We start from the raw sequence: 20,973 nt of genomic DNA, 5'->3' as shown, positions 1-20,973 counted from the left end.
CACAGCTGGTCTCACAACCATTTTGTAAACCTTCCCTTTAACTCTTGCTGGTACCCTTTTTTTTGCAAATCCCTCCTGATACTCTTTTCCACCCACTCCACCCTGCCTGCACTCTCTTTGTCACCTCTCTCCTGCACTCCTTGTTACTTTGTACAGTTGACCCCAAGCATTTAAACTCATACGCCTTCATCACCTCTACTCCTTACATCTTCACCATTCCACTGTCCTCCCTCTCATTCATGCATGTGTATTCCATCTTACTCCTACTGACTTTCACTCCTCTTCTCTTGTGCATACCTCCACCTCTCCAAGCTCTCCTCCACCTGCAACCTACTCTCTACAGATCACAATGTCATCCACAAACATCATCGTCCACGGAGACTCCTGCCTGATCTCATCCGTCAACCTGTCCATCACCATTGCAAACAAGAAAGGGCTCAGAGCCGATCCTTGATGTAATCCCACCTCCACCTTGAGCCCATCTACCATTTCAACCGCACACCTCACCACTGTCACACTTCCCTCATACATATCCTGCACCACTCCTACATACTTCTCCCCAACTCCTGACTTCCTCATACAATACCACACCTTCTCTCTCAGCACCTTGTCATATGCTTTCTGTAAAACTACAAAGACACAATGTAACTCCTTCTGGCCTTCTCTGTACTTCTCAATCAATATTCTCAAAGCAAACATCACATCTGTAGTGCTCTTTCGTGGCATGAAACCATACTGCTGCTCGCTGATCATCACCTCCTCTCTTAACCTAGCTTCTATTACTCTTTCCCATATCTTCATGCTGTGGCTGATCAACTTTATACCTCTGTAGTTGCTACAGTTCTGCACATCGCCCTTATTCTTGAAAATCGGTACCAGTATACTTCTTCTCCACTCCTCAGGCACCCTCTCAATTTCTAAGATTGTGTTAAACAATCTAGTTAAAAACTCCACTGCCATCTCTCCTAAACATCTCCATGGCGCCACAGGTATGTCACATATGTATATATAAAACTCCCTCTCACCCTTTTTCAAGGCCTGGGAGTTTGAGGATTCTGCGCAGTATCTTAGCTGTCCCTAGGACCGCACTCTTCTGGAGAAAGACCTCAGATGTTGTTCCTGGAATCTGCTGGAGCCACTCTCCCAGTTTGGGGGTCACAGCCCCTAGTGCTCCTATTACCATTGGGACTACTGTGGATTTCACCATCCGCATCCAATCTAGTTCTTCCCTCAGCCCTTGATATTTCTCTAGCTTCTCATGCTCTTTCTTCCTGATGTTGCTGTTGCTTGGGATTGCTACATCGATCACTACTGTTGTCTTCTGTTCCTTGTCGACCACCACGATGTCTGGTTGGTTAGCCAGCACGTAATACCTAATATATATATATATATATATAGACATGGAAGTTGAATTACCAGATGGCAGGATAACAGACATACAGGACAGTAACAAGTACCTGGGTATTTCACAGGCAAATGGAAACTACAGGGAGGCAGAAAGAGGGTCAGCTACAGCCAAATGCCTCCAGAGAGCCAGCTCAATGGGAAGAATAAGATCCAAACCATCAACACATATGCCCTACAAGTCATCAGATACCCAGCTGGAATAATAAGCTGACCGAAGAAAGAGGTAAAGGCCACAGATACGAGGACAGGGAAACTCCTCATAAGGCACGGAGGTTTCCACCCGGAGTCTAGCAGTCTGAGACTGTACGAAAAGCGAAAAGATGGAGGCTGAGGGTGAAGCCATTATCCAGGATGAAACAAAGAGGGCCCCCTAGGATGAACTGCTGAGTGAGTGCCTCAGACAGCAGAAGACAGAGAGAGGGGAGGAAGAAGAAGATGAGGTATCATGGAAGACTAAGCCCCTCCATGGGATGTACCATTGACAGATAGAAGATGTGGCTGATATCGAGAAATCCTACCAGTGGCTAGAAAAGGCTGAACTGAAGGACAGCACAGAGGCTCTGACCATAGCAGGACAAGAACAGGCACTCAGGACCAGATCGGTTGAGGCAGGGGTCTACCACACCAGACAAGACCCAAGATGCAGGCTGTGCAAAAACACCCCTGACACAGTCAAGCACTTAGTAGCAGGGTGTAAAATGCTAACTGGGAAAGCGTACACTGAAAGTCATAACCAAGTGGCTGGGACAGAAACATCTGTCCCAGAAAACAGACTGGAAGTCCCGAAGACCAAATGGGAGACACCACCAAAGGTGGTTGAGAATGGCAGAGCTAAGATCCTGTGGGACTTCAAGTTTCAGACTAACAAGCAGGTGTTGACTATACCAGACATTGGGGTGGTCGACAAGGAACAGGAGACAGCAGTAGTGATCGATATAGCAATCCCGAGCGACGGCAACATCAGGAAGAAAGAGCATAAGATGCTAGAGAAATACCAAGGGCTGAAGGAAGAACTAGATCAGATGTGGAAGGTGAAATCCACAGTAGTCCCGGTGGTAATAGGCTGTGACCCCCAAACTGGGAGAGTGGCTCCAGCAGATTCCAGGAACAACATCTGAGGGCTTTGTTCAGAAGAGTGCAGTCCTAGAAGATACTGCACAGAACCCTCAAACTCCCAGACCTCTGGTAAAGGACCTGAGCTTGAAGAAGACACACACCACCCAAAAAAGGGGTGAGAGGGAGATTTTTTTTTTAGTGCATTGGTCTGTGCATTAGTCTGTATGTGTCTTCATGAATTTATGCCTGCGTGTGCTTATGTGTCTGTGTTAAGTAAGAATGCAAGCATCGGTGTAAATATGAATTTGTGTGCTTTGTGCATGTGTACTTGTCTATGAAGTCATCTGTGCTCTTCTTCTGGATGTTGTCAGCATGGCGAAGCAGCCAAATGATCTCATCGCGGGCGAACGACAATGCCATAAACACAAATAACGCCTGGTGAGAGAAAGAGATGGGGAGAGTTATATGGCCTCAGAGAGAACACAAAAGGACAGATGTCAAAAACAGCTTCAGCAGCATGATAAACATGTTTCTCCAAAATAATTCAAAATACAAAATGCAGCTGGCAACAGTGACACTAGTTTATAGAACTGCATGTATAACAAATTCTAAAAAACTCCAGTGAATTTACTAGGTCACCAACTAAACTGGGGAACTTATGTGGGGCCATTTACTCTGGTAATATGATGTGAAGTGGTATCATATGTTCTTTTTGGTCTTGGTGATGTAGGGTAGCTGGATAAAACAATTTCCAAGTCATTAAGCAATGAAGAAATTTAATCTAGACTATTGAACAGGTATAATCCTTAATTCAAATATGAACAAAAGGGTTGCCCTGCTATCAAAAGATAAAACACCGGATTGGAATGTGCAGCTATCACTCCTTAATTGATTGAAAGGCCTCATGATATAAGGACTAACACTAAAATCTGAGTTCTTTACATGTTATGAAGCTGTAAAAGGTTTGTTAGCATTGGTAATGTTTGCAAACAATGGAGTAAAACAGGCCCATTTTTTTCAGTTGAGAATGACACCAAATGCTTATTTTCAATCTTTATTTCACAGTCTTCAGTTATATATGTAAATAAACCTCAATTTTATATGGTCAAAAACAAAAGATTGGGCCTTTAAGTTAACATTAGGCCTGGAGGATGGTTTCACATGTTGCCTTGTATCTAAGCAATCTACATTATTCAGAGAGGTAAATTCCCAACTTGTCTAGTGCGGATCTGAAAGGTGTACTTTCTGGGTCCTTTCAGGTAGCGTAATATATTTTATTGTGTATTAAAAAAAACCCTTTCATCCCAGGAGTTTTGGCTGGTAAATTAAGACAGCAATCAACTCCTTAAAATAGCTTTGAGGAACGTATGTAATTAAGTATTAAAGTGGTAGTATTTCTATATCTTACCTTGGGTCCCAATAGTCCAGGTTGGTCAGCTAAGACAGTAGCCAACTCTTTCAGAGCTGATCTGAGGAACTTACGTCTTTCTCTGTGCATAGAACCACTGCAGGGCAAAAAATACACAACACAACTACAATCATTAAATGCTACATTACTACTACTACTACTACTACTACTACTTTCGGCTGCTCCCGCCTGGGTCGCCACAGTGGATCATCTGCCTCCATCTTCACCTGTCCCCATTAAAAGCTATACTTTAAGGATTCCACAACAATCAGAGGGAAGGAAAGAGAACGGGGACAAAGTAGAGATGAATGTTGATAGGAAATGGGAGAATGACAGAAGAGTAAGGGATGCATTGAAAAAGAGGAATGAGATGAGGGAAGAGATGAAGAAGGAATAAAATCAAAGGAGAGAAGGTAGGTATCTGTGAGACTTGTTTCTTAAAGTGGACTTTGAAAAACTGCAGTTCCCCTGCACATGCCGGTGAATAAGGAATGTTAATCAAAACAAAGAGACGGCATCTACATCCATTACTCCCAGTCTCCACAGCACTGCTCTCTCTCACTGAGCAGAGAATCGTTTTCAGTAATATAACACAAACACATTAGTGCTAACGGAGAAATGACACCTCTATAATTCAAAGCCAAAGCCAAATGGTGCTTATGCTTGAAACGTATGGTAGGAGGAGGAGGTAGAGCAGGGCAGATATACTAACTTTGGTGGCTACTCATCAGCAAATGGAAGGCAATGGAAAATATCTAGCTCCATGAAGGTACTAGCGGTAATCAGTGTCCATACCAGGCAGTTATTGTACTATAACCCTAGATGGGCAGCAGCACACAAGCCGTTTCATCATTTATAACCTTTGTTTGGATTGGGAAACTGACTTTATCACTATACCAAAGAATGTAAATAGTTATTATACTGGTAAATTGTAGCCCCCTCTCTGGAGGGCCATTGCTGTTGCTTCAAAACAACTGGGTTAAGACAGGGTGCTTCTGCGTTATCGTCTATAATTTGCTCCTGCCGTGGGGAATTTATAGTTTAGCCTATTTCAACAATTGATAAGGATTATAGTCTAGATTAAGATGAAAACGTCAAGATTGTCTGCTTTAAACTTGCCAAGGAGGTGGAGGGGAATGCTAGAGGACTGTAGTGTTTAGTGTTCATCTTTAAAGAATTGAGGGAGAGAGTGTTAAGGAAGGAAGAAAAAGATACTGAAAACCCAGAGAAATGAAAAGAAAAAGACGAAGGGATGTGTGTGTAAAGAAAAGAAAGTAAAAAGAGAAGAGAGAGTATGCCATACAGGGATGTAAGGAGAGATGAAAGGAGAGCACAGAGGCAAGGTAGGAGAGGGTTAGAGATGAAAAGACAGCTGCATCCCATAGGATACTGCTGCCACCTTGTAAAACAGAAATTTGGTTCTTTTTACACATTATATGACTTGGAGGTTTTTTTTTGGTTTTTTTTTTAGGTTCCTTTGTGGGCTGAGCAAAATTTCATGACCTACAGAATGTTGAAATCCATGTGTAATTCTAAAAGGACACAGGTGTCAGTGTGTTAAATGGGGGGGGGGTTTACTCTTTACTTTTGAAAAATTAACATTTCACAGGGATGTGAGACCATTAACACACTGGCGAGAGGACATGAGACGGGAGAGCAGGTGAAACTGGGATACGTACGCATGAGACAGAGCCTGTTCCTTACACTCTCTGATGTCGTTGATGCGTTTGTTGTACCTGTAACACACACATGGAAATCCATGGACATGTAAACATGCAGATAAATCAGCATTAGAAGAGAGTCAAGTTGTAATGAGAAGCTAAGAGAATAGACATGTTTGAAGCTAACAGACATGTTTAAACTTTGTATCTATGATCCTTCTCTCTGATGTTCACCAAGGCCTGCAGATATGGTGAAAACATATTCATATCTTGATAAATGAGTCTACTAGAATATAGCTTTATAAATGAAACAGCTCTTTGAAGTTACCAGGTACTGTGTAGTGGGGCATCAGTGTGTAGTTATGTGCGTGTTCTTCAACCTCAGTGCCTGTATTAGTCAAGACATGCAGGCATTTTTTGCGTGTTTGTGTACATGTAGATGTTCATTTTCCTATCTCTGTGGAAGTAAAATAGCTGCACATCAAAACGTCTTGTTAGTATGTGTGTGTATGTGTTTCTACATCTGTATACCCTCTGATGTTGACAAACAGGTCCTCTGCAGCCTTATGGATGTGAAAGACCTCATCTCTAAACAGGCAGAGACAGGAGGAACTCTGCAGAGCCAGTTTCCACAAGGACAGAGCTGCCGCATCACTGTTCAGTACTGCATGGCACAGAATGAAACCAACTAGAGACCATGAGGGAGAGACAGAGAGAGAGATGAAAGAGAGAGACCAGTTATGAAGGTGAATTATGTTAACATAAGCCAGAACAGAAGCCAGCAAACTCATATAAGATTAAAACCAAATGTGGACGGGGACTAAGTTTTGACAACTACATTGCATTTGCAAATGCCAATCTTATCTGCAGGTGTTTAAATGGCTAGGCTCCTCAGGTTTTCTGTGACATTGTGCGACCCTTACAGGCCTTTGGATTGTCAACTAGGAATACCACCGCAGGGAACGGTAAAGTATCATACTGGAATACTTCCTTTGGCCAGACATCCTTTTCTATAAAGGGAGCCAACATATGGAACGTACGGCCAACTGAACTCAAAACAGATGGAAATCCAAAATTGCCAACTTTTTAAAATTAAACTGAAGGTTTTTTTTTTGTAATCAATCAATCATGTAGTCATGTGCAGGGGTGGGGTATGTATGTACACTACCGTTCAAAAGTTTGGGATCACCCAAACAATTTTGTGTTTTCCATGAAAAGTCACACTTATTCACCACCATATGTTGTGAAATGAATAGAAAATAGAATCAAGACATTGACAAGGTTAGAAATAATGATTTGTATTTGAAATAAGATTTTTTTTACATCAAACTTTGCTTTCGTCAAAGAATCCTCCATTTGCAGCAATTACAGCATTGCAGACCTTTGGCATTCTAGCTGTTAATTTGTTGAGGTAATCTGGAGAAATTGCACCCCACGCTTCCAGAAGCAGCTCCCACAAGTTGGATTGGTTGGATGGGCACTTCTTTGAGCAGATTGAGTTTCTGGAGCATCACATTTGTGGGGTCAATTAAACGCTCAAAATGGCCAGAAAAAGAGAACTTTCATCTGAAACTCGACAGTCTATTCTTGTTCTTAGAAATGAAGGCTATTCCATGCGAGAAATTGCTAAGAAATTGAAGATTTCCTACACCGGTGTGTACTACTCCCTTCAGAGGACAGCACAAACAGGCTCTAACCAGAGTAGAAAAAGAAGTGGGAGGCCGCGTTGCACAACTGAGCAAGAAGATAAGTACATTAGAGTCTCTAGTTTGAGAAACAGACGCCTCACAGGTCCCCAACTGGCATCTTCATTAAATAGTACCTGTTAGAGCCTGTTTGTGCTGTCCTCTGAAGGGAGTAGTACACACCGGTGTAGGAAATCTTCAATTTCTTAGCAATTTCTCGCATGGAATAGCCTTCATTTCTAAGAACAAGAATAGACTGTCGAGTTTCAGATGAAAGTTCCCCTTTTCTGGCCATTTTGAGCGTTTAATTGACCCCACAAATGTGATGCTCCAGAAACTCAATCTGCTCAAAGAAGTGCCCATCCAACCAATCCAACTTGTGGGAGCTGCTTCTGGAAGCGTGGGGTGCAATTTCTCCAGATTACCTCAACAAATTAACAGCTAGAATGCCAAAGGTCTGCAATGCTGTAATTGCTGCAAATGGAGGATTCTTTGACGAAAGCAAAGTTTGATGTAAAAAAAATCTTATTTCAAATACAAATCATTATTTCTAACCTTGTCAATGTCTTGACTCTATTTTCTATTCATTTCACAACATATGGTGGTGAATAAGTGTGACTTTTCATGGAAAACACGAAATTGTTTGGGTGATCCCAAACTTTTGAACGGTAGTGTATGTATGTATGTATGTATGTATGTATGTATGTATGTATGTATGTATGTATGTATGTATGTATGTATGTATGTATGTATGTATGCATGTATGTATGTATATAAGCTATATACAAGTTGTATTGTAATTCCTATAAGGTCAGCAAAATGTACCACATAGTTTATATCTGTTGTCAGTACATTTTTTAAGTCTTGTTATTTTAAAGGCCCATCTGGGGATGGGCATTGGAAATTAGTAGTAGCGATAAAAGCTGTGATGCATTGCATTGGATAATCGTTGTGCAATTCTCTATGTATACTGCATCTTTCCCTATCAAATAAACATTAAATAAATTAAAAGTCCATATCAACAGACAGACAATTATGGTCCTTAAATTCTGATACCTCAAAGGGTAAAAGTCTAATTGCATCAGGTCATAAAACTCAAGAACAGGATTATCGTTAAATGACAAAATGAGAGGGTTACAGATATGAATCCTTGTTACTGCTGCACTTACAGACAATCCACTTCTCCATTGTGTCCAGAGACAGGTATTCACAGGGCATCTAAAGACAAACAGCAAGAGACCAAGTGAAATGGCAACACACACACACACACACACACACACACACACAGAGGAGTATTTGTTTCACTAAAGCTTTGTTTTTGCAGAGAAAAAAAAATCAAGGACTTTCGTGGATAAACCCTGTGCCACTGAGAGCTATGAGTGTGCAGGCTTTTCTATTTCATCAATATACTGCACAACAGATGAGTTCCTTGCTCTCTGGCTTCAGGTGTTACTCAGTGAGATCAGCAACTCCAATGTTTAGTCTCAATAAAAACCTACAGAGCTCTCTCTTCATGGCACATGGTTCGACACTGCAAAATGGTAGCCACACAATGTTTGCAGCTGGGAGTTGAGACGCCAAGAGGAAACTAATAGTAGATGAAACAGCGGGACACGTTTCAAATGTCAGGACAAAGCCAAGACCACTAGTTTTACTCAATGTAGTTACTGTCTATGGCTGGTGGAACACACGGATACACATACGCTCTTCTTGTGTGTGTTGAGATTGGCAGAGTAGGCATTTTAGAATAAGGTTAAATTTGTATTATCTTCCCAGAAACCCTGTGTTATTGTACATCAGATATTTACTTTAAACAATTAATAACCATAAGATATAGCTATGGCAACATTGTTTTTACATTTCACGGAACTTAGACTGTCCGTGGTTCCTCTCATTACAATCAAAAAAATCTTGATAACTGCGATCTGAAATTTTCATTTCATTGAATAATCATTTCTGCCTCACTTCTACTGCAAAATAACAAGAAAATGCACTCTCAGACAAAACCAGCCAATTATTCAAGCATTCCAACAGACACACATAACTACCCACCCCACCCAAACTCACAGTGTCTGACTGAGCAGGATTAAGCATGGTGGAGGGGGCAGAGATGAGAGAGAGCAGCTGGGCATTCCTCCATTGGTCCGCTGAAAGGTTCCTCCTGGGGTACACCATCTGAAGGCTGATGAGCGCATCTGACAGAGACTGCGTGGAACGGGAGGAGAGAGGGGTGCAGAAAGTAAGGAAGAACAGACAAGACCAGATGAAAGGTGAAGGAGACGGAGCAGAGTAGAATAAAAGGAGGAAATGATTTCAGTTTAGTCAATTTACATCTGAAAGAAACAAATATAACTAATGAAATCCATTATACACAGCAGAACTTGCTATACCATAAAATCGAGTGCACGAGTTAACTTGAATGAGTTTGCACCCTGCCAGGGGGGGAAAAGAAAAAAACCAATTTACACTGTAACACACATTTATGCAATCCTTCTACCTTTCCATGTGGAACAAATTCTTCCATCATCTTCTTCAGGGGGTTCTCATAGTCCACAATCATCTGGCCCAGCCTGGGGTACTCCCTGTCACTATGAGAACACACGCACACGCACACACACACAGTTACCAGTATTACAAAATATACAACCTCTAGAAAATTTGTACACTGTACACTTCACAAACAATTTAGGCAGGATTTTATGCATGTGTGTGTATATGAATGTTTGCGTTTGTCAGTGTGCAGCCATTATGGCTTTAAATTCAAATTTAGGCAGAATAATGGTTCATTCACATTTATGTTGCAAAATGGATAAAATGCCAAATTTACATAACAAAAGCATAATTTGAAGTTGTGTGTACTAGGCCCAGTTCTCAAGGGTGCCGTTTTAGAGGCCAACCATGGCCTTCCTCTCTGTGTGCAGTAATATTTCTGTGTGTTACCTAGCTCCATGTGTCATCTCATGAGCATAGTTGTACAGGCCTATGATGGCTTTCCTCTCCTCTATGCGCGACAGCAACATCATCAGGGTGGTATAGGTCACCACCAAGTCTAGGTAGTTCTTGGTCAAGTCAAAGTTCACCGTCTGACAGGAAAAAGGAAGTCAGGACAACAACAGGGCAACTAACTTTCCTCTATAATTCTTGGTGAAAAACATATATATATATATTTAAGGTACTGAGCAGATGCTCTGATCCACAGTTACTTATTATGAGTACAGTGGTACAATAGGCATCTTCGTGCTGTTGCAATGTGCTTTCATAATTTTTTTTGCTCTACTTTGTGGGTGATTGAGAAATTACGTCAGTGATGAATTTTTATTTTGAAGGCCATACAGCGCTGTCAAAAAGTTATAAGTATATAAGTATTTAAGCATTGAGTACGTATTGAACAGAACTTTCCACAGTCACAACAATTCAGTTACTATTTTTTCACCTTAAAAAGTATATTCATTCACTAGGAAAATAAAAAATATTGAATAGGTCACTTCCTGCATTTGGTCCCTGATATTGACTTGTTAGCATTTTAAAACTTGAAATCTAAATTTTCTGATTTTCTTTATCTAAAAAACAGAGTACCTTGTGAAAAAAGATAAGTCAAGGAAAAAAATGATAACAGAACAAAAAAAAAAGAAAAATTCTAATTACAAGACTTTGTTAACATAACTCCAATGGCTTGTTAATATAAGCGATACAAATCATTTGTACATTGAACTTACGATGTCAAAGAAGACTTGGCAAGCATCAATTGTGTTCAGCAGCTCACACACATGGTCCTGCAGAGGGCAATATAACATACCTTGATCACAATAATCTTCAACATCATTTCATCACCTTTCTCATGAGGTCTTTGTGCACACACATGAGCGCGCACATGCACAAATGCACACACACAAGCACACGCAGATATCTGTGTGTGAATAAGTGAGTGTTTCTTACTACTGTAACATCCAAGGGCTCTATTTCCATGGAAGTGGATGCAAGTGCAAGTACCCACACCTGACAAAGTGAATATTTGTCTGGACCAGACATTCACTTTGTCAAGTTGTTGTCAAATTTTCTGCTCGTCATGATGAGCACAAACCGTGTTGATTCATATCAATTCAACAGCCACACAGACGTTTTGATTATTAACTTATCAAGAAGTCAATTTTATTTGTATAGCCCAATATCACAAATTAAAAATTTGCCTTGAGGGGCTTTACAGCAACCCAACATCCTGCCCTTAGAAAGTTGCATTCAGTTAGCCATTTCGATTGGTTTAATAATTTATTGCAACAGCCATTAAAACACATTTTGATAGATGTCACTGTGCATGTTCGCCCAGACTGCTGCATGAAAATTGCTCATTGACCGCTGTCTGTGCTTAGACGTTGTTGGAGCAGGTGAAACCCGCATGCCAAAATAGACACCGGAATTGTGCTGCGTTGGACGATCTGAATTAACACACCCCCGGATGCCCCACCACACCCATCTTGACACAGGCAGGTTCCTTCTGAGCCACCATATTGCCAATCGGTCTCCACTTGTTCTGTGCCAGCATGAAAATAGAGCCATCAGAAGTTAAAATATCAGCCAGCGTGTAGCTTTGCTAATTATAGTTCTGCACCTACGTGTGTGTGTGTGTGCGTGCATGTAAGTGTGTGTGTGTATGTGTGTGTGCTTCATTCTCCTACCTTAAATTCCATGACATCTACAAAGGTGAAATAGTACAGAGCTAGGTTCTTGAGAATTTCTGACTTCTCCTTCTGCAGTTGGGCCAACTGTTGCTGTAAAAATCACATCACACAGAACAAATAGTTACAACAACATTATCATGTATGGTTAACAATCCGTATAAACACTATTTACCATTTGGGATGCTAATGGTGCAATTTGATTCTGAGAAGCAGAAATTAGATACAGTTTGAGTCATCTCTGTGTTACATTGAGTACTATTAGCTACTAGCAAAAGACCACAAACTCAATCAGCTAACATCTGCATCAGTGCAGGATCCAGTTGACTGACTGACATATCAATGACAGCATTTATTCTTTTTCTGTTCTTAAAATGATGCAACTTTCCCAGGAAATACATCTTTTCCTGATAAACTGCAGAATAATGCTAAAAAAAACAACCCTGTTTTGGCCAGATTTCTCATCTCAGTAAACTAGTAATTTATGATTTATATCAGTTTTAAAAGTTTCGATTTAAGCATCTCTAAAATAAAAATGGCAATCAAGCTGTTATTACAGACACCAGGGTTTGGTTCGAGTCAATCAACTCAGGAAGTGCTTTTCTTCAAAATGGAGTGAGGTTGTTTCATTTTGATAAAGCTTAATTTATCAATCCTTCAAGGTTGGGTACATGATCAGCAAGCCTTTGTGTTTTGCCTCTGGAGCAAGTAGAACTTCAGTAACATGCTGAAGCTTGATCCTTCTTGAGACTATTCATGCAAATATAGGGAGGATCAGACTTGGGCCTTCTGGCTGAGGATGACCTCACAAATCGCTAGGCCATCCCACTGTCCTTCATACCCAACCTAGTCGCACATGAGCAAAGTGTCATTAGTGACAGAATTACAATTTCTTCACATTTTGAGCTGTCTGAATGGATGGACAAATGAACCCAAACCCTGGCATGAAAAGAATATAAAGATAAAGGTGTTAAGAGTAATAGGTGATCAGAAATGTTCTAGCTCCATTAAAAAAAAAAAGAAGAAAAAAAAAAAAGAAAAAAAGACCCTATCCAAAACCCTTAATACATAAAGTGCCAAAAAGTCAAACTTAATGGAATGTTTCTATAGCTGTCAGTACAACACAGCCGTTAGCAAAAAAATAATGAACGTCCTGGTTACTCTGACTATTCACTTTTACAGACTTTAAATCTTCTGTTTATTACATCTCTAAGACATGCATCAATTAGAGCAAGCCAGTGATAATTCGTTGTGTTCTTTACAATACTTGTTAAGAAGCATTTTTTCAAATTAAGGACTAAACGGGAAAATAGCCAAAATGTCCACATGGTGAACACATTGAAGGGGTAGGTGATGTCATTAGATGACTGTTCATGAAGATGTGCTGAATACAGTGTACTGGAAATTGAACACATACAGCACTGAGTAATACCTAGTTTAACACGCAGTGCAAACTACTCCAGCAAAAAGGCATCTTGGGTTGAATTTAGCAGAGGATAGAGTTAAGGGTATGAGACTGTTGTGAGGTACGACCACAGTCAGCCTGAGCCAATGACGTTCAAAGAAGTAAACATTTTCTCTAGGTTCATTGGAATCTAGAGTTTTTGCTACAGAGGACAGAAAAGAGGGGCTCGTTAAATCTCTATTTAACAAAGGAAGGATCTTTGAAATTCAAATCATGGAAAACTGAATAAATTACAAATTGTCAGCGAAGGATATGGCATTAATTTTCAGTTGACCAAAACAAATGCAACTTGACATCAGCCCTGGGGCTTTGTGTGTTGTTGGTAATCATGAATCAACTTCATCCACTTTGGAGTAGAGGTTGGGGATTCTAACAGTAAACTGGACAGACAATACTCTAAAAAAATGACTAGCTAAATGACTGAATGAATAGTTGGAGGAGTCTTGAAACTGCTGCTGCACTGAGGAGCCAAGAGAACATTGTTGTTCACATTTGCTTACACCTAAGTGAATGTGAAACATGTAAAATTGCTTTTTTTTTTAAATCAGGACTTTTAAAATGTCTAAGAATTTAAGTTTAGCTTAAAGACAAATGGCTTAATTTCATTAAGTAATCAATTTTATTTAGGATCTGCAGGAGAAAGCCAAGATCGGCAATCTACCAGGTTAGAGCTACAGGTAACACCCCAAGGTGCACACAGTCAGCCAACTACACATCTAAACAGCCATCAAATGATCCAGCCTGCCAGTCAGTCATCTAGCCTGCCAGCTAAGTCAGCACTAAGCTGGTTGAGAAAAACAAAAAACAGTCAGTTAACCAGCAGCCAGCCAGGGTCTTAGACGATGGAGAGAAAATAAGAATGCTGCCAGAAGAGAAGAAGCAGAGCAAAGCAAAAGACCTCCAACATATACACAAAATATTTACAAAAAATGTCATTATTGCAAAACTTAGATATAAAAACTAAGATATGAAAACTCAGCTTAAAAAAAACTTTGAGACAAATAAACTTACCAAAAAGCACAAATCCGGAATAAGCCAAGTTTAGCATGCAAAACAAAACACAAACAAACACAGAAACAAAGCAGAAAACAACATAAGAGACAATTCTGGCACAGTTATACTGAATAAAGCAGTTAGCTCGACACTAATACAACCACACAAGTGGCAGTTAGCTTAATGACAGTTTCACACAACCAAAAACAGCAGAAGCTAAGAGCTAAGCTCACAGTTAATGTGGAAATAAAACACTAGATGGGCAATGAGGCCAGTTTAGGATCCACTGTATATACTTGCACACAAAAACACTCTATAATGCACTTCAACGGATACCTTGAAATTTTAAATTTCACCAACTTTTGCTCTCATTTTCTGTTTTTCACTAGGCACTTGTTACACTGAATTAAAGTTTGTTTCAATAAGTGGTTTCATTATAAATATCCCAACATTTCGCCAACCTCCTCCCAAATGCTGATCCAATTTAACATTGTTCCAAGTGCTTTCTGTCTATTAAAAAAAAATTCAGGCACTCCCTCAAGAAATATCCCAATAAAGAATTCTTATATTTTCTTTCAAAAGTTATTTGTTTTTATATTTGCATATCCAATGTAAGAAACCTGTAATACTATCTGACTAAAGTACATGAAGAGCTTGATATTATGGCTGCATAGTATTGCCATTATTCATATAGTTAAAGTGGCAATCCACTGTCTGTTAGATTGCTATCTTTCGCGTGTTGACCATTTTTGATGCCTCTCTCTGGTTGGTCCACCAGAGAGGAAGTTCCACCTTATCCTGTCTGGTGGGCCAATCACATTGCTCACTAGCTAAATAATGTCCATCATTACACTGTGCTGTTAGACTTGTTGTTGAGAGAGGAAGTTCTGCCGATCCACTCTGGTGGACCAAATGCTGCTGACTAATGTAAATCACATCAGTTCCTATGCACAACTGAGATTTTTCTTCACGGGAAGGGTCAGACCAATGTTTTTTTTTCTTTTTTCTTTAAATACCATTGCTTTCAGGATGTGTAGTAGTAGTAGTAGTAGTAGTAGTAGATTGCTTTCAGAAGCAAAAGCTGAATCATTGTTGGCCATAGTCAATGGTAGATGGTAACAAAAAAGACATTCTTTTATCGGAAAAACGTTTGGGATAACCAGTTTAAGCATGTTAGAATAATAATAGAACAGTTGGCACCTGTGAAAAAACCTTTCTATTTTTAATGTGTTGACTTGAATATCTTTCTAATAACAAGTGGGACTTCATAAAAAAAACAATTGGGTTAAATCACTTTATAATCTCTTTGTATGTGATTTCATTTGCTTAAAGCATTCGGATATCTTCAGATAAAATTTTTATTGATCTTCATGGAGAAACTACACTATTGCAACAGCCAATAAGGGGGGGCCCAAATATACTTGGCCTCCCTTTAGTTTCCCTTGAAATAAGTCTCATAAACTAGATTCATGACAATGAAATAAGGCAGCATGCTTCACCTGTTTTAATATGACATCACATCGCTTGGTTCAAGAAACAAGTTATTTTTTAAAAACAGATTTGCTTTTTGGACACATGGCATCCCAAAGGTATTATAATATCCAGGCAAACAGCCATACAACTAGCAAATATCTGTGAAGCTTAAAAATCCAATGCCACCATTTTTCCAATCAAGTACTTTATAAAATAAGAAAAAAACTAGAGCTTTAAAAGTGATAACCTTGAACTTTTTCATATAAACGTATTACTATTACCAACTATGGTAAAACAACAATTATTTAGCTCACTCTCAATTCATGAAAGCTTTTGGACATTTAGCTGGTGAGCAGTGGTTGGCCCATCAGAGAGGATAAAGCGATATCTACTTCCTCTCTGGCGGGCCAACCAGAGAGAAGCAGCAAAGATAAATACAGTCTTTCACTAGTTGACTAAAGGACAGTGGAAATCTTTACGTTTGCCACTTAAATATAAAATTTCTAAGTATCCATTGATTTGTGCACTTCAACACAAGCACACATCTTAACACATAGTACACACAAACACCATCACTCACTAAAAGATACATGCACATCTCTCCATCTCTCCTTTTCACTCTCTTGCTCACTCACACACAAATAAAAACAAACACACGTGCAGGTGCACTTACGTTATTATTGCGCGTCTCGACAGCAGGGAACTTCCTGACGATGAATTTAACAGCAGATTCCAAGTTCTTATCAACTAGATAGGAAGGCTTGGCCTTAGGATCTCCACACGCCTGGAAAAGGGAGGAGAGAGGAGATGAGGAGAGACAGAAAAATGAGGGGGGGAAAGGTCAATACACTGCTGCTACTGAGACAGCAAGGCTGTTAATTTCTTCTAATTTTTCTAACTTTTTCCTCTTTCTTTCTTTCCAAGCATGTCAAATGTGAGGGTATTAGTGAGGAAAAAATTAGCATGTACAGTGAAAACTGGTTTATCCCCAACCCCCAGGAATGGGGGTGGGGGGGGGGTAGTTCAGGGAAATGAAATGTTCACAACACTGAAATGTAGTGAATTCCAGACCAAGGCTTATTCAACACTGGAAAACATCCGTGCATAGACATTTTGCAATGAACTGAATTGTCAGAGTTACTGATTTGATGCATGTGTCCACAGGGAGGGGTGGGGGTGGGGGGGTTGTTCTCCAATTCTATAATCATGCATAATCAAAAATACAGATCTAAACACTGCATAATTGTCTGTCTCTTAATTGCATTCTATCATGGTCAGTTTGAAAATTTGACATTTCAATAGTAAAGATAAACCAGCTTCTACTGTTGTTTCACTTTGAGCAGAGTCCAAGTTTTCACTGGTTCTCAACCACTGTGCTGTGGAAAGAGCTCAGCTATACTTACATAGTTGCCTCCTCAATTGAAAAAATAAATTGGACATTATATTAATTCCAATTATATACCAAATAGGATAAGATGATCACATAACCACACTTTTAGGCACAGATTTAACCAACAAGAATCTTTCCTGGAAGCTCATTATTAAAGCTGGCCACCTCAAATGAGTATGGGTTTTTTGTGACATCTCCAAGTTAGTAATTATTTGTTTTGTCTTGTTCAATAAAAAGGCAACAAGACAAAAATAAAAATGTCTGCAGTGTCAATGGCCACTTGGCAGCTGCTACATGTGCCTTGCACTGATCAGACAGTAATTTGGTAGGCCATGGAAGCTGCGCTTTACTCCAGTTGACCACAACACAAAAAGGCTGAAAACCACTGAAAGGGACCCAGATATGAGTGGGTATCTATTGCAAACTGTTACTCTAAACCAGTACAGATTAGTACTACAGACACACTGCATGACAGGCAAAATGATGGACAGGGAAGAGTGTGGGGGGGGGGGGGGGGGCTGAACAGGGATAAGGAAAAGGAGAAATAGTAAAGAGGGGGCAGAAGTTAAGATTAGAGAGTACGAGGGAAACGAAGACAAACCAAGAGAAAGAGTAATGACCTACAGCTAGCGGGAGAGAGAGAGAGAGAGAGAGAGAGAGAGAGAGAGAGAGAGAGAGAGAGAGAGAGAGAGAGAGAGAGAGAGAGAGAGAGAATGGAGTGACAGCTCCGGCTACGCATCATCCTCAGTCTGTACTCCCTGTCCGAGAGAGTGATGTGTCTGGGTCTATCTGCTGTGTGTTTGAGAGCTATAGGATTCTTTTCCATCACTCTGCATCACTCAGATAATGCTGCATGGGATAGTGCTGCTCTGTGCTGAAGTTTGGGGAGGATGCTTAACTTGCTTCTGCATGTAGTGCTATCCCAGTGCACATTTTTCTTTTTTTGCACTGTTTCAATATTAAGAGTAGTCATTAAGGTTTTATGTCTTAAGTTGTTATTACATCGTCTACCATGCCTGTCTGTCACCTATTGCATGCCTATCAGCTGTGAAAAATCCTGAGGTTTTTTCCCCATTTTTCTTCTGAAAAGGTTTTGTTCTGCGGAGTTTTCCCTCATCTGAATTGAGGGTCTGAGAATAGAGGGAGTCATCCACTGTCGTTTGCTGGATCTACTCGTTCCCCAAAATGTGAATGTAAAAACCTTTGCGACTTTAATTGCGATTTAGGGCCTATATAAGTAACCTTGACTTGAGAGCGGACGTTCAATTTCTCACAATATTGTCTTATTTAATTTTGATCCTAACTCTAGTTGTATCTGCCTCCACAGAGCATCTGTAAAGGAGTGACCTCACTATAAATGTAGTTTGCCTCAAATCTCAACCCCTTTTCTCCAGGTAGCACAATAACAACCCATTTGCTCGAGCACTGACAGGAAGCAACAGCGGTCATGCAATATGGGGTTTGTGTAGTAGTGAATGGTGAGGAGGATGTTGTCCATGCATGTGCCATAAACAAAGTGTTTGTATAAACATCCTGGGCTGCCAGCAAAGACATGGAATCCTAGAGGGGGTTAGTGTGGTACACCAAACATGGCTGCCACAGTCTGCCTTTCAGGTAAAAAGGCCTTTCTAAGGATTCAGCATTTTTATTGGTTACAGTTAAGGTTAGGAAAGTGGAAACACGTTTGGAAAAGCCACATAGATCACACAGGATTACGACATTAAAGCAAATCACACAGTTATGCTACAAATATGTTTCAACCCACCCTGATTTGACAGAACACAGCTAATGACACAACATATATTAGAGCTAAATTAGCTACAAAACAGAGTGGGATTTCAGTTTGTGGGGTGATGAAAAAAAAAACCCAGCATCAGTAAGTACAGAATGAAACCAAAACACAGCAACACATGCTAGTTAACAAACATACTAGCTAACAAACATGCTAGATCTTGACACCTGGTTGCTTTATGAATAGAAAGATGTCATTGTTTCAGATGATCTTTGTTTGACAATGAGTTTGAGAAGCAACACCCATCAGCATCTGCAGCCATTTTGCATCTCTCATAATTAGCAAACTGTGAAACAAATGAGGATGCAAAATGTTGCAAGCATTTTAAAAACACCCATATTTAACTTCATGGGAAGGAAAGCCTTATGAAGAAAACACCAGTAGCTATCCATGTCAACAATGCATATGTGGCAAGCTAGCTACCTAGTCTGTCTTTTTCACTAAAATGCAGCTAGATTAATTTATAAAAGCCTATAACTAACAAACCAAAGCCTTAATCTGGAGAGTGGGAATATGACAATAGTTTAGCATGCTTAACTCTGCTCAGTCTGAACTAACACACACTGGCTTCTGAGGGGTCTGGAAAACAGCATGGGGACTGGGGGTTACAAGACACAAGTAACAACAACATGGGTTCACTCTAACCTGACTACGAGACATCATGGACCTCAAGTCACAAGGTGTTTCCTCGTTCTCTCTCCCCTTTCAATTGACCATTTCTGAAATGTCAATGGCCTTATGCTTATTGAGTAGGCTTGAGATTGCATGTCTACCCGAGCCAGTGAATTTACATCGAGGGGTCAGAGAGGTAGCTTGAAATTTTATCCATCCTGCAATGTGAAACAAGGAACCAAGCTGTGACTGTTGAAATCCATGCAACTTTAAAAAAGCACACAGCCCTGCTAGTTTGCCCAGACAGTGCTAACTAACATTCTGATGCTGATGTAGCAATAGTCTAGCCCTTTACAACAGTCTCTTGCTTGTGCACTAAAATGTAGTTACCCTTTGACCTGCCCTGGGAAACTGTGGAGTAAAAAAAACACCACCCATTTAAGTACACTAATTAATGACTGCAAAAACTGAGTAAAACAATTAACCATGGTCATTTACTACAGAGCTAGCATAGACTAGCATGCTATCTTTGTTTTGTAGATTTAGCCAAACGAGTATACTACTTAAAAAAAGTTTATATAGCCACAATAAATTTACCACCCTACTTACGTAAGATTTAGCCTGTAATTTTTTTCACAAGTTAACAACATTAACAGTTAAAATGCTGGGGCATCACATAAAGACCTTTCCAGGCCTAAAACAATTTTCAAATCATTTACATGGCGTGGCACTGTCCGTTAGTGGTGATAGCTTGTGCAAAAAGCTGGCTGGCTGGTTTGGAGTGGGATGGGGGCTCAATGGAAGGATGGATGGAAGGAGAGGCGTGGTGAATGGAGGGGCATAAGCTGATAACCAGCAGGAGGGGAGGGGGAGTAGGGGGGTTGTTGCCTGGATACCTGTACAGACCTTATTCTGGGCTCCAAAACCATTTCTTCACTCTGGTCTAGAACAAACAGCTGACAGAACTTTGGTTTGCAAAAACAAAACAAAAAACAAACAAACTCCAATTTAACACACAAGAGCTGGAATTCCTAAATATTCATGCTTTTAGCTGAAGACCTGCAACTAGGTGGCAATTTGCCAAGAAAGTCTAAATCCGAACATTGTATTTTAGTGTGCAAATCTCTAAAATTAGCCCAATTTCTGAATGACATAATAGGACAACCCCTGTGGGTCCCCATAACCCATTTTAACAACAGCGGGATAGATTGCAAAACAAGGTTGTTGGGGGAAAAAAAGGGATAAAAACAGTGGACCTGTGTTATCTTCTGGCGAGTTCTCTCATTTTCAAACAGTGTGACCAACTGTTGGGTAATGACAGCTTGTAGTGTGGTTAGTCTCACACTTAGTAGTTGAAC

General features: G+C 40.1%; 1 protein-coding gene across 2 annotated transcripts in view; it reads right to left on the bottom strand.

Annotated features, from left to right (window-relative positions):
- The window catches only part of nckap1 (NCK-associated protein 1), a 49,083-nt gene that overhangs the window by 19,722 nt on the left and 8,388 nt on the right, over positions 1 to 20,973 (bottom strand). The window contains exons 2-12 of one of the 2 annotated variants that reach the window (XM_056291561.1): positions 16,495 to 16,605; positions 11,891 to 11,983; positions 10,934 to 10,990; positions 10,158 to 10,300; positions 9,715 to 9,805; positions 9,285 to 9,422; positions 8,387 to 8,435; positions 6,064 to 6,220; positions 5,551 to 5,607; positions 3,872 to 3,968; positions 2,792 to 2,898 (exon numbers count right to left, since the gene is read on the bottom strand). In XM_056291561.1, the coding sequence (XP_056147536.1) occupies positions 2,792 to 2,898; positions 3,872 to 3,968; positions 5,551 to 5,607; positions 6,064 to 6,220; positions 8,387 to 8,435; positions 9,285 to 9,422; positions 9,715 to 9,805; positions 10,158 to 10,300; positions 10,934 to 10,990; positions 11,891 to 11,983; positions 16,495 to 16,605 (1,100 nt within the window). The remainder of the gene's footprint in view (positions 1 to 2,791; positions 2,899 to 3,871; positions 3,969 to 5,550; positions 5,608 to 6,063; positions 6,221 to 8,386; positions 8,436 to 9,284; positions 9,423 to 9,714; positions 9,806 to 10,157; positions 10,301 to 10,933; positions 10,991 to 11,890; positions 11,984 to 16,494; positions 16,606 to 20,973) is intronic. The other variant, XM_056291562.1, reaches the window with a different exon arrangement.

Source organism: Lampris incognitus, chromosome 13 (genome assembly GCF_029633865.1).
Source record: "Lampris incognitus isolate fLamInc1 chromosome 13, fLamInc1.hap2, whole genome shotgun sequence".
Lineage (NCBI taxonomy): Eukaryota > Metazoa > Chordata > Actinopteri > Lampriformes > Lampridae > Lampris > Lampris incognitus.
Note: the sequence above shows the minus strand (reverse complement) of the source record. Positions and strands in the feature narration are given on the sequence as shown.